This window comes from Theobroma cacao, chromosome 1, assembly GCF_000208745.1.
Source record: "Theobroma cacao cultivar B97-61/B2 chromosome 1, Criollo_cocoa_genome_V2, whole genome shotgun sequence".
In the NCBI taxonomy this organism is placed as follows: domain Eukaryota; kingdom Viridiplantae; phylum Streptophyta; class Magnoliopsida; order Malvales; family Malvaceae; genus Theobroma; species Theobroma cacao.
The window spans coordinates 22,021,627-22,035,850 of NC_030850.1; the positions used below are offsets into that span (position 1 = coordinate 22,021,627).

The window sequence follows — 14,224 nt, forward strand, 5'->3', positions numbered from 1 at the left end:
CATAAACTTTGGTGCAAATATATATATTAATTCTTCATATGCAACCATGGGCCATGGTTATTTATGAATTTCATCTTAGACTAACACATGTGCAAATATATAATTTAGTAATGTACTTTCATCTTAGACTAATTAACACATGTACTTTTGAATAAATTTAAAATAAACATTTATTTAATCAATTTTTTTATTAATCAATTTTCATACATCTTACCTAAATTTAAAGCCATCAAAATTTTAATTATAAATTTACTTCAATGTACATTAAATATTCATTTATTTAAAAATAGTGAAAAATCCTTACCCAACAAAAAAAATGCATTGAAAAGAACATAATGTGGTTTTTTTAATTAGTGTCTACAACATATCTTTTCCTTTCCCTTTTCTCTTTCTATCGATGTCATTTCCTTCAACTTTTTCTACCAAATTGTTTTAGGGTTTTTTTTCTTCTTCCAAAACTCAATCAATTCATTAGAGAAAAGAACAAAATAGGCATTTTACTCATAGAAAATTAGGGGTTTTGAAGAGCATAAGAAGTTAATATGCCATCATTACCCTTTGAAACGATTTTACTTCCCTTGATCCCTTATCTGACCCCATTTAATACTGGTTCTTGTTCTTTTGAAACATCAGTGATTGGCGTGGTAATCTTAGTTAATATTTCACATTAATTTCGTTGAAGTAATTTTTCCCCTTTCTTTTCTCTCAATTTCCTCTTTGTTTTTCATCTTCTTCTAGATTATTCTCTTTTTTCTGAGGTTGTTATGCTACTAGACAAAGGAATCTCATCTTGTTCAAAAAATCGAAGGTTTTTGGGTTCGATCATGAACTGAGGTTTGCCATTTTGGAGGTTTAGGGGGTTTGAATTAATTGCAGTTGTCTTAAAAAGGAACTTATACCATGTATTGAAGTGAGCTAAAGGCGCCAAAGGTAATAAAAACCTGTAGAACTGTTTCTTTTCCCTTTTTTTTATAACAAAACTAGTTCATTTTGTCTATTTATCTTTGTTTTTTGTCTGTGCTGGTTGTATTTATAGATCCAGAAAGGCAGAAGGTTAAATTCCCGTTACTAGACGTTTCCAGCAAGCCAAACTATAGGCATTTCTTGTGGGCAACTTAAATCCCTCATGTAAGATTTTATGCTAGTAGATTATGTCAGTTTTCATCATTGAGATGCAATTAGTGTACAGTGAAAGACTAATCAAAATATTCTCTTGATTAATATTAAATGTACACTGATGCAGGAGTTGTCATTTTAGTTAGCTCATATAGGTCGACTTACTTTTTTTATGGGATTGCAATTGCTTGTTGTCCTGACTTGGGTAATTGCATTCAACTAATCTGATACTAATCAAAAGATTCCTACCAAAAATTGAAGTATAATCCAAAAAATGACAGAAGTAATAGAAGTTTTGTCATCGTTGATTTTCTTCTACGTTTGGGAGGAGGAGAAAACTAAGTTATCATTTAAGATCAAAGCTAGAGACAAGGGCCACTTGGATTTTTATTTGAAAAACTTATTTTATTCATATAGAAAGCTAAATGTTAACAAAATAATAATGATTTTACGCTTTTCCATCAACCTTAACTGAGACAACCTAAGACTTTTTCCATCTTAGCATTTTATGAAATATACTGCTTCAGAGACTAATACACTAATAAGCTTGACTCACAGCTTGTTATCAATGGCAATTTCTCTGGTCTTTCTCAAATCCTTGCAAGTTCTATTATTTATACTTAACTAATTTTTTGCCTCCTATATTTGCAACATACCACATTTTTTATGAATGTAAATTTTAAATTAAGTAACGTGGATATAGGCATTACTTTACTTTTGCCTCCTATATTTCTAAATTTTAAATTAAGCTTACTTCCATTATAAGCCAATCATCCTATACTAACCTCTTCCCTGTGGTTACTGAAAAATGTGGCCTGTAGTTACCGTGTAGTATATGTTGACTGCCTAAGAGGTTGTGTTGGGTTGATTTGTGCGAATTAGTTGGATATTTGCAAGAAGTAGGTGGATACACTCTTGGTTCATCTTTCTTTAGTTAAAATTTTTGATTTTGTGATCTTTCTTGGTTACATTCATGAAAGGTAATCCAGGCTTCATGTGATGATGTGATATAGGGGCAAGATACTTTAGTTGTAGTGTTCTGTTGGATGGTAAGGAATTGATCTTGTTTGGAAAGCTATTTTGTGTACATTTCTTTTAGTAAAGATGAACATTTCCACACTCATCCATCTACTCTATATCTTATGATTAGAATATTTTAATGTTTTGCTACACCAATACCAGATAGAAAGATATTGGATGGCCATTCTTAAATTGTCTGTTAGCTGCTTTCATATGGGGAATGTTATATGGCTGTTAAATACTAAAGTTTATAGTAAAATGAAGTTGAACGAACTAAGTAGAAATAGTAAAATGAAGTTGAACGAACTAAGTAGAAACAGCTCTTTTCATTCATTCTTCATTTTTTAACCTGCCTTATTTGCACTCTGATTCTTTGTTTTGGTAAGTATCATCTATAGACCAATGTAGAAAACTTTATTTTCCTTGTATCAAAATTAAGTTTAGTAATAAGAAATTTAGCTTCTAGTTCTTGTATAAAAAAAATTAATGCTCTTGTAATAAATTAATTAAATCTTTTTGGCCAATTTTTTCTTTAAAGTAGACTAGGTAATTATTATTAACTTTGAAATGATTTACTAATACTAATAATATATTATTATCTTGTATACCAACGACAAAATTTTTATGTTCAAAGATATAGATAATCTTCTATATGGTCCACTATTTGAATAAAATAATGAATATATATATATATATATATATATATGCTTGATTGTATATTCAATCATCTCTGAACTAAAAATTACTACTTAAACAAATTATGATTATGCATAGATTAGGTGCATGATATTTATAGTAGAAAAATATTAGTTGCATTGGTAAAGTTGGAATATGAGTTAGATGTTTATGAAAGAAAATATTTGGAGGAAGTGATGAGCAAGGAAGTAAAATCACACTTAGTTCAATGATTAAAAGTCCAAAATTTTCATGAAAATCAGATTTGTTTTGTAATTTAAAAGCATTTTGTTAACATAAGATTTTCATTTGATAATGTTATTATTATTATTACTTTATGAGTCGCTCACTTTTGTCCCGTAGTGTTTGAATGTTTAATTGTAATATATAGTTTCTAAATTTAATTTATGCTTACTTTCCCTGTTTCAATTACATCCTTTTAGGTTGCACTGAGCTTTCTCTTACTTTTTGCTTATCCTACTCCTAAGCTTCCAACTCCAACTTTTGAGTACCACACTGCCTTCAATGGTGTTGCATTGGGAATTGTAAGTAATTGATAAATCATATAGCATTTAAACAATTCTAAACTATTTTCTGTTATAATAAAAGTTATTAAAGTGATATGGTTGGTGCTTTTCCATCATTCTGCATAGTGTTTGATGCCATTATAAAAGTGCTTTAAAAAGGTTGGTAAAAGGATAAAAAATATTAAGAAAAATAATGTAACAGTGTTGAGAATTACCAAGATTTAGTCATGAAATATCAAAAGGCTGCCCATATCCAAAAACAACATGGAAAATAGTATAATTTAATTTTTAATTTACAGATCAAATACAAAAGGCAATAATATATAGATGTATATAACATCTTATATATATTAAAATTGAATGCATGGCTAGTCTTTTCACAAGTTTGCATTAATTACAACTTTGGTTTTTAATTTTAATTATTTCTATGAAAACAATATTAGGACTACCAAATGGAAAGATATCAATCTTGGATGTATCAACGACTAACTCATAATGGCTTCATGAAGGATGAATTTATGAATAGAGTTCAAGAATTTATTAATTTTGCATATTCTAACCCTACATTTATATAGGGGAACAAAATTAGATGTCTTTGCTCTTGATGTAGCAGCACTAGGCTTCTAAGTTCTGATAAGGTGGCAGAGCACCTTTTAAAAAAAGATTTTACTAGTGCTTACACAATATGGAGTTTACATGGGGAACATGAAGTTGGACAATCATCAAGAAGTAGATATGGGGTTGAACCATATTCTAGTCATAGGGAACATGGGGAACCAATGTATGAAGAGAAAATAGAAAATCAATATGTTAGAATGGTTCGGGATGCTATGGGTCCAGAAATTGTTTTGAACGCTAGTCATTATAATGACTCAAGATCTGTGGAGGAAGATCCAAATCAAATTGAAATGAGCTTTTACTCTTTGTTGGGTGATGCAGATGAACCTTTGTGGTTAGGTTGCACAAAGCACACAACGCTCTCAGCAATGTCGTAACTTTTAAATGTTAAATCAAAGTTTAATTTGAGTAAGTCATGTTTTGATTGTTTGATGGATATAATAAAGAATATGTTGCCAGAAGATGAAACTTTACCTAGTGACTTCTATACAATGAAAAGGAAAGTGGTAACACTTGGACTTGTATATGACAAAATTCTTGCATGTAAAAAAAATTGCATCTTATTTTATAAGGAAACTACTAATTTTGAGTATTGTATGATACGTGGTCATCATCGATATAGAGCGAGGAAATCAAGTGTCGAAAGACAAAAGAAAATTCCTTACAAGATTTTGTGTAAATGGCTTGCACATAACCGAAGTGATGATGGAGTGCTTAGACACCCTGTTAATGGTGAAGCTTGGCAACATTTCAACTGCACACATGAGTTATTTGTCATTTAATCTAAAAATATCATATTAGGATTATGTGCAAACGGTTTCAATCCTTTTGGACCAACCGTGAAACCTTATTCTCTTGGGCCAGTAATGCTCATTGCGTACAATTTACCTCTATGGATGTGTTTGAAACAAAAATATATATTTCTTAATATAGTTATTCCAGGTATGAAAAGTCTAGGCCAAAACATAGATGTTTTTTTAAGGCATTTCATAAATGAGTTGAAAGACTTATGGAACGAGGGTGTTCTCAAGTATGATGCTTATCGGAAACAAAATTTTCAATTGAGGGCCTGATAACTCTATGATATAGAGTTATTTATGCTTAATTTTTATAATAATTTAGCATAGTTCTTGTAGTAGTGCATAGAAATTAGTAGGTTTTATTTAATTATTTTAAATTAGTTATTTTAGGTGAGTCATTCTAATCTTAGTTAATTTTATGTTTAATTTGGTGTTAATGTGGTTAAGATAGGTTGTTATTGATTTATTTATGCTTTTGTAGCTGTTTGATGAATAAAGAATTTTAATGGAAGGAGAGTAATTTTGACGTACAGACTTCCATTACACATGTTTTGGTAATTTAGCCATAACTCTCTCTACAAAGCTCCAAATAAGATGATTCTTGAACCATTAGAAATATAAGAGAAAAATATACAACTTTTATATTTACCACTTTACCCAGTTTTGTAAAACCTGACCCTATAAACACATGTCATGACATACATGCACTGAGTAGTATGTTATTATGCTAGGAAAAGCACCTAAGAATAGACGAAACTCGGTATTGTACCTAATGGTACACTTGAGTTGATTTAACCTCGAACTAGTTCAAATAGGAATTGTAGGATGAAATTTAATATTTTATAGTCCAGGAATGACTAAAAATGATTGTTCGGAGTTCGAGGGTTCATTTGGGGTAAAATTAGAAATTTTGATATTCAAGGGCAAAATCGTCATTTTGCCACCTAAGATAATAATTTGATCATGGAGTGAAATTTTTGACCAAGATTAACTATTTGGAGTATAATTTAATGATAGGAAGTGAAAAAGTTTAATTCTGGTGATTTTTGGAGTGTAGGGGCAAAATCGTAATTTTGCCACCCACGGACAAAATTTGAGATTTTGAGAGAATTTAGATCAAATTTGACAAATTGGAGAATGGTATGAGTATAAGGGATGAAAAATATGTCTATGGGCAATTTTTCAATTTTTGGGGCAAAAATGTAATTTTTGACTTTTACGGGGGCAAAAGTGTAAATTTCAAAAATTACTCCACCGAGACTTTGGATGAGTCTGAGAATTTTATCTAAGCTATGAATATATGAGACAAGTGTATGGTGAAAATTTGGAAACAAATGGATGAAATTTTAAAAATGGGCCAATGGGAAAGTGACATGTGGCATTTTTTAATGAAATAATATTATTTTAATGAAAAGTCAGCCCATTTAAACCCAAATTTTGAGTGCTGGCCGGCCATAAGGAAGAACAAGAGAGGAAATAGAGAGGAAAGGAAGAAAAAAAGAAAAACCAAAGAGAAACAAGAAAATTCAAAGGGAAATTCGCGGTTTTCGACCGTTTACGCGTCTAACGGTAAGATTTTTCGATTTTAGCTTGATTTCTACCTTTCCTATGCCTTTATTTCCATTTAGCATGCTTGAGGAGAGAGATCAAAAAGTGATATCAAGGGCTGGACGAAATTCTAGGGGAGAGAAATTGAAATTTTTAGGTTTTGATTTTTAGTTAAATTGATAGTTTTAGTTAGTTAAATGTGTTTAGAAATTAAATTGGGCAAGAAATCATTAAATTTTCACAATACCCACTCTTGGCTGGATGCTCAATGCTGTACAATGATGATGAATTGATTTTATTCTAAGGGAAATGAAGAGAAAATGATGAAAAACGATTAAACGTGATAGAAAAACAAAGTAGAAAATTAACCGAGTTAATGTCCCATTTTTGGCCGAATTTTCCAAGGAAGGGAGTGAGCTGATTTTGTTGTTTTTAGAAGGTTATTGGCTGATATTTAATGGTTAGAAATGTTGGAGAGAGAATGGGATGATTTAGAGCTAAAATGGAGCGCGTTAGCAATTTATCGGGCAAAGTGCCAAAAATAGGTTAATACCGCGTTTAAGCCGTTTTAGGCTATTGCATTTCATACCATGCATTAGTATAGGATTTAAGTTAATTATATAGTGATTTAGCATCAATGTGATGAATTGTGTAAATTTTTGTAATGTGTCTAGGAGGAGAGCCTTCCGGAAAAGGCAAAGAAGTCGTACCCGACGAGTAGTGATCGGGGCGCTTAGAAAGCTTTTAGTTTGTACAAACGGTGAGTAAACTTATTATTATTGTAAATTATCTAGAGTTTATTTTAAATGCCCTTTATGTATTTTATGAAATGAGAACGAGATTAAAACGGGATTTTTGATGTTTTAGGAATAAATGTGACAAATAAAAATATATTGTATTGATTATGAAATTGAGTAATTGGAGGCTACAAATTGACTTGAAAAATATATATTTTCCTAGGAATGGCTTATGAGAAATGAGTATATGTGGCTATATTTTGTGAATGCATTGGGAAATTTATGTAAGTTGTTTTACTATGCAGGCTGGATAAATAAATAAAAGCCACGTTATACTGTCGAAATTTTATTAAAATTGGTGGGTTAGTCACTGCAGTGACGGGTTTCCGTGGACTGCCTATTAGAGGGGCACGGTAAACCCAGTTATATAGTTACTCCGGTTGTAGAGGCGAGGAGGGTAACTCCCGGGGTAGTATTAGAGCTCACTTCACGTCGAACCCCCACGTGAATGTGTAACTCGGCCAACGCCAAGGAACGGCTGGTTTTAAAAATAAAAATGTGTTTCACGTGTGAATATTTTAACACCCTTGGCGGACTCGGTTAGATGCCTCGGCCAAGGTATCCCCGAGGATTAGTTTTGGCTTGAGCCTTGTTTTAATAAAAGACATAAGCCTTAACAACTGTTTTGGTAAATTACAAATATTTTATGGTTTAAGAAATAAATTGAAAACATTATGAAATGGGTTGAAATTTGTTGTTTAAACTTGCCTCCATTTTACTCGCCTTTAGATATTTATGATAATGTCTGTTTACTCATTGGGATTGCAAAATCTCACCCAACTCCTTTCCACCCATTTCAGGTTCAGTATAGACTGTAGATAGCTGATCTCATCGAGGACTACCATTGGATCTGCATTTTCCAAACCGTAGGTTCACAGTCCTCTTTACTTTTGTTTATTCGGGGGCCCTCTTGTTATTGTAAATTAAATTAAATATTTTGGCTTACTGTATTTCAGTATGTATAAATTTATTTAGCTTTTACGCTATAAAAATTATTCACGTATAACTCTATAAATATTGTTTTATAAGAAAATAGAATATTTTCCTTAATATTTCTTTTATTTTCTTATTATATTCAAATAACCGTAATTTCGTTTTAAATGAAGATTTTAGACTTTTAAACTCATTTTGAATATGAATTATGTGTTTTGTACTTGTATATTACGTTTTAGCCAGTTTCAAAATTTTTGAGAAAAAAATGACCAAAATACCCCTGTGTGGCGAAAATTTTATTTTGATTGTTTTTTATCTAAAATAGTATATATTCTCTAAAAACTCGATATTTAACAATGATTGCTCACAGGAAAGGAAAGAAACTGATATGTAAGCCTTGCGAGGTTTCAATTGGCATTCCGGATAATGAGTGTCAATCGGGACGTCGCGACGATTGTCATGGGCCTGAGGGAGGTTCCGGGTCTTGACAAGTTTGGCTTGGAAAGTGGTCAAAAATCTTGTTGAAATTGACATACTGTAGTAGTCATAGAGCAATTACGATTTCTGTTAATTAATTGGGCAAGGTTGCGACCCATATAGTCTGATGAAGAAATCTTAGCTTAAATTAATTTTTTCCTTCACCCAACTTGGCCTAGCTTTAAAGCCCTATAAAAATAACCTTTCAGAGGACTTTTTATAAAGAGAATGAAACACCAGATTGCTAGTTGAGAATCAAGCTACAAAGTCACTGAAGCTGAGAAGAATGTGAAGGATTCAAGAACGTTTGGAAGATCAATATTATAATTCTTGAGTTTTAACTTTTTTATTATTCTTTTATTTTCTTAGTTTGTTTTTATTGTTTAAACTTTATTTGATGATGATGTGTGACTTGATGGGTAACTAAGTTTTTAATCTAAGATTATGATTAAATTCAATATATAGTCTAATTTATTTATCTCTCTTTTACTTATGTTTTACGGATTTAAGTCGTTTATTTTATTCTATTCTTAATGTTTCTAATTGCCTTATCACCAATTAGATTGAATTGAAAACCTAGGTTAAACCTTGACGAAGTAGATTTAGGTAGACCTTGAATAGAATAGCGTATGATCAAATGCACTTAGTCGATTAGGTGGTTTGATTTGCATATAGGGTAGACATACACTTATCAGCCATGCGTAGCCAAGATTAGAGCACGAACTTAATGAATCTTTTATCAATATAATTTGCATAGACATATAATAAATTAATTGGGAGAGGTATTTTTATGAGAAACTCGACAGAGACTTATAAATAATTTAGGACTCTAGGTTAGCAACTTAATCTATTAAATTGAGTTAAGAGAGAGAGAGAAATATTTAGATGAAGTACTAAGAGACATCATAATCTTAGGTTTGGTAGTTAAGTTATTTTTATTTACTATTTCATTTTAGTTTCAATTATTAGTTTTAATTTTCTTTTTTGTTTTAATTGTTTGGATAAAATTTGGGTATTATAATTTTAGTAGGTAACAGTAGGAATTAAACAATTCTCTGTAAGAACGATACTCTACTTCATCATTATATTACCTGTTAACGATACGTGTAGTTGCATGAGAAATCAACAATAAGTTTTTGACGTCGTTGCTGGAAAATTGATTTTTAGTTCTTTCTTGTTAGTATTAATACCAAGCATTTTTAATTTTAATCTAGACTTTTCTTTTCTTTAATTTTTTAGGTACTTTTGGTCGTTGTACGCGAAGAGCCCAAAATTTGAAAATTGTTCCTTTTGATCCAGAAATCGAAAAACTTTTCGAAAACTCCAGAGGAAAAATAAAAAAAAAATTCTACTCCAAGTAAAACAATGGCTGATCAATAAGAGGAAGAGACCAAGCCTTTGAGGGATTATGCAGTCCCACAAGTAAAAATCTCCACTCTAGTATCCGAAGACCTTCTATTCAAGCCAACAACTTTGAAATTAAGTCATCAATCATTCAAATGATTCATATTGCTATTCAGTTTGGGGGTTTGCCTAATGATGATCCGAATGCTCATATTGTAAATTTTCAGAAAATCTGCAATACATTCAAGGCTAATGGTATTACTAATGATGCCATAAGATCAAGGTTTTTCCCTTTTTTATTTTGAGATAAGCAAAGAGTTGGTTAAATTCGCTTCTTGCTGGTTCCATTAATACTTGGACTGATTTTAATCTAGATTTTTCTTTTCTTTAATTTTTTAGGTACTTTTGGTCGTTGTACGCGAAGAGCCCAAAATTTGAAAATTGTTCCTTTTGATCCAGAAATCGAAAAACTTTTCGAAAACTCCAGAGGAAAAATAATAAAAAAAATTCTACTCCAAGTAAAACAATGGCTGATCAATAAGAGGAAGAGACCAAGCCTTTGAGGGATTATGCGGTCCCACAAGTACAAAATCTCCACTCTAGTATCTAAAGACCTTCTATTCAAGCCAACAACTTTGAAATTAAGTCATCAATCATTCAAATGATTCAAATTGCTATTCAGTTTGGGGGTTTGCCTAATGATGATCCGAATGCTCATATTGTAAATTTCCTGAAAATCTGCAATACATTCAAGGCTAATGGTATTACTGATGATGCCATAAGATCAAGGCTTTTCCCTTTTTTATTTTGAGATAAGCAAAGAGTTGGTTAAATTCGCTTCTTGCTGGTTCCATTAATACTTGGAATGATTTGGCTCAAACTTAGCAAAATTCTTCCCACCTATAAAGTCAGCAAAGATGCAGAATGACATCTTTTCTTTCATGCAATTTGATTCTGAATCACTATATGAGGCTCGGGAGAGGTATAAAGATTTCATAAGAAGGTGTTCTCACCATGAATTACCTAAGTGGCTGCAAGTTCAGACTTTTTATAAAGGTTTATTGGGACCTTTTAGAACTACCATTGATGCTATCATTGGAGGTGCACTTATGAGTAAATCCATTGATGAGGCTTATGATTTGCTTAAAGAGATAGCTTATAATAATTATCAATGGCCATCTAAAAGATTGGGTACAAGAAAAATTGCTGGAATTCATGAATTAGATGTGATAAACACTGTTTCTACACAATTGGCTTTTCTCACAAAAAAATAGATAAACTGAGTGTTAATGCGGTTCAAAACTCCTTTATGACATGTGAATTTTGTGGGGAAGGACATTCCGATGACAATTGTCCCATCTATTTTGAGTCTTGTCAATTTGTTAGAAATAGGCAGCAAAATAATTCCTATTCCAACACTTATAATCCTGGTTGGAGGAATCATCTTAATTTTTCATGGAATAATAGCCAAGGGTCTTCATCAGCGACTAAGTCAAACTTTCCTCCTAGATTTCCATCTAGAGCGCTTATGTCAGACAAAAAGCCTTCAATGAACGACATGTTCATGTAGTTCATGACAAAGGCTAATACATTCATAACAAAGACTCATGCATTCATAACAAAAATCGATGCATTTATGATAAAGACTTATACCTCCATTCAAAATCAAGCAGCGTCAATTAGAAATCTTGAGACACAAGTGAGCCAACTTGCCAGTGCTTTAAATACTAGACCTCATGGTACCTTACCAAGTGATACTAAATCCAACTCAAGAAAAGAAGGTAAAGATCATTATATGGCAATCACTCTTTGCAATGGAAAAGAGGTAAGTAATAAAGCTTTAAATTATGAGATTTTAATTCAATCTGATGAGAAAGAAATTGAAAAACTACTGAAAAAGAAATTGTGGCTGAAAAATCTGTTGAAAATTCAAAAGAAAAATCATAATTAAAATCTGCTCCCACACCTCCACCACCTTTTCCTCAACGTTTTCAAAAGCAAAATCTTGACAAACAATTCCAAAGATTTCTTAAGGTATTCAAAAAAGCTGCACATTAATATTCCTTTTGTTGAAGCTTTATAACAAATGCCAAGTTATCTTAAATTCTTGAAAGATATCTTGACCAAAAAGAGAAAATTGGAAGATTTTGAGATAATTGCACTTACTAAGGAGTGTAGTGCTATAATCCAGAATAAGCTTCCACCAAAGCTTAAGGATCTAGGGAGTTTTTCTATTCCTTGCACTATTGGTAGTTTTAAAATTTCTAAAGCTTTGTGTGATTTGGGTGCTAGTGTTTCAATAATGCCTTTATCTGTTGCCAAAAACCTTGGATTTCAAGAGATACAAACTACTACAGTTACCTTGCAATTAGCAAACAGAACAATCAGGTACCCAGTTGGGATTATAGAGGATGTTTTGCTTAAAGTTGGGCATTTATACATTCCAGTGGACTTCATTATGCTCGAGATTGAAGATGATGTTGAAATTCCTCTTATTTTGGAAAGACCATTCTTAGCTACAGTTGGAGTAATTGTTGATGTGAAGAATGGCAAAATAACTTCCAAAATTGAAGAGGAGGAAATGATATTTAATTTGTTCAATACAACTCAATACCCCTATACAGATAGTTGCCATAAAGTGGATTTAGTTAATGAAGGTAAAGGTAAGCCTAGTCCACTAGCTTCAACGAAGCAAGCGCCAACTCTTGAGACAAAACCACCACCACTTTTCAGTCATCTTGATTTTGTGGTTGGACAGTGAATAGTATTTTCTGATTTACAACTCCATCTTTTGCCACGGAATCTTAGACCATATTGGGGGAACACCTTTAAGGTGGTAAAAATTCAACCTTATGATATTATCGAGATTATAGTGGGCTTACCGGAGCAGTCAAGATCAATAAAGAAAGTCTAAAGCCGTTTAAAATAGTGCAAAAGGGGATGCCATAGTCAAGCTAGTGACTATAAAGAAGCGCTTCTTAAGAGGCAACCCAATCACTCTAACTTACTTTCTTTTATTTTTTTATTTATTTAATTATTAAATTATTAATATTCTCTTTTATTTTTGAAGGAACATGTAAAAAAATTGAAAACAAAAATTTCAAGAAAAAGGGGGGGGGTAAGCCGCAGCCTCATTAACTTTAATGAATGCAGGCCACGACCCACTAGGCTCTAGGCCGCAGCCTTAAAAAAAAATAACTAAGGCCGCGGCTCCCCTACAAGGTGGCTGCGGCCCAACGGATCGTTGAAGCATAGGCCACGGCCTTGCTCCTTTTTGTGACGTGGGTCGTGGCTTCCACTAAAGGGCAGGCCACAACCCCTTATGATGTGGGCTGCCCATTGTTGGCAACCCACTTGAAATGGCCCATACTTTGATATGGTGATAAATAAACTTGGTCGAATGCGAATTGAGGCATAATAAGGAACTTTGGGAACCAAAGAGACAAGATAAATTTTTTAGAATAAAATATTATTTTATTAATGAAATAATATTAAAATATTAATATTTAGCCGGATGTCGAAATCAGACATGAAGAAAGATCATATGGTTGATCCAAGTAGGGGAAAAGATGTCAAGCCTGACTCTATAAAATACTTGTCATGACATACATGTGATGGATAGCATGTTTGCATGTTAGGAGAGTCCCAAAAAAAAATTACAAAAGCTGATATTGTACCTAGAGGTACAACAAAGTTGATTTAAGTCTCGAACTATATCAAATAGAGAATTTAAGATGAAATTAAGAATATCAAAGTCCCAGAATGGTTTAATATGGTGATTTGGAGTTCGAGGATCAATTTGGAGTCAAATCGAAATTTTCACTATCTAGGGGTAAAATGGTCATTTGCCACTTGAGGACAAAATGGAAATTTTTAAAAAATATTTTTGGCCCCATTTGACTTATTGGAGTATGATTTGAGGATTAAGAAGTGAAAAAAATTTATTCTTGGTATTTTTCAGAGCATAGGGGTAAAATGGTAATTTTGCCACCCTAAGGGTAAAACAGTCATTTTCCACCATCAGGACATTTGTCCAGCACATGGTCTTCCCTTATTCTCATTTTGACCATTGACTAATTGTGTGGTGGAGATAAAAAAGATTAAAATTTTTAAAGTTTTAAAAACGGGCCAATGACATGATGCCACATGTCATGCCTTTATTAATTTATTATTTTCCTTTTTAAAAGGCACAAAAATCAGCTTATCTTCCACCCTATGGCCGCCCAAACCAGCAAGAAGAGAGAGAAAACAAAAACAAAACCCTCGAGAGAGAAAATCAAAGAAAAAGTGTGAATTTTCAAGGAAATTAAGTGAAAAAGGTGAGATTTTTTCTATTAAGCTTGAGTTTTCTTATTCCCAAGCATTTCTC

General features: G+C 32.1%; 1 protein-coding gene and 1 long non-coding RNA gene across 3 annotated transcripts; both read left to right on the forward strand.

Moving 5' to 3' along the window:
- Positions 438–3,349, forward strand: LOC108662221. Of its 2 annotated transcripts, XR_001928029.1 has the most exons (4): positions 438–644; positions 739–930; positions 1,037–1,128; positions 3,255–3,349. It is a non-coding gene; the product is annotated as an uncharacterized LOC108662221 (long non-coding RNA). The 2 variants fall into 2 exon arrangements; XR_001928027.1 differs by having other exon boundaries at positions 438–930.
- On the forward strand, positions 12,158–12,616 carry LOC108661385. The gene has a single exon (XM_018117768.1). The coding sequence runs from the start codon at positions 12,158–12,160 to the stop codon at positions 12,614–12,616; it is 459 nt and encodes a 152-aa protein (XP_017973257.1).

Coding starts and splice junctions, on each gene's coding strand:
- LOC108661385 (XM_018117768.1), top strand. CDS start 12,158: ATGCCTTTATCTGTTGCCAAAAACCTTGGATTTCAAGAGATACAAACT.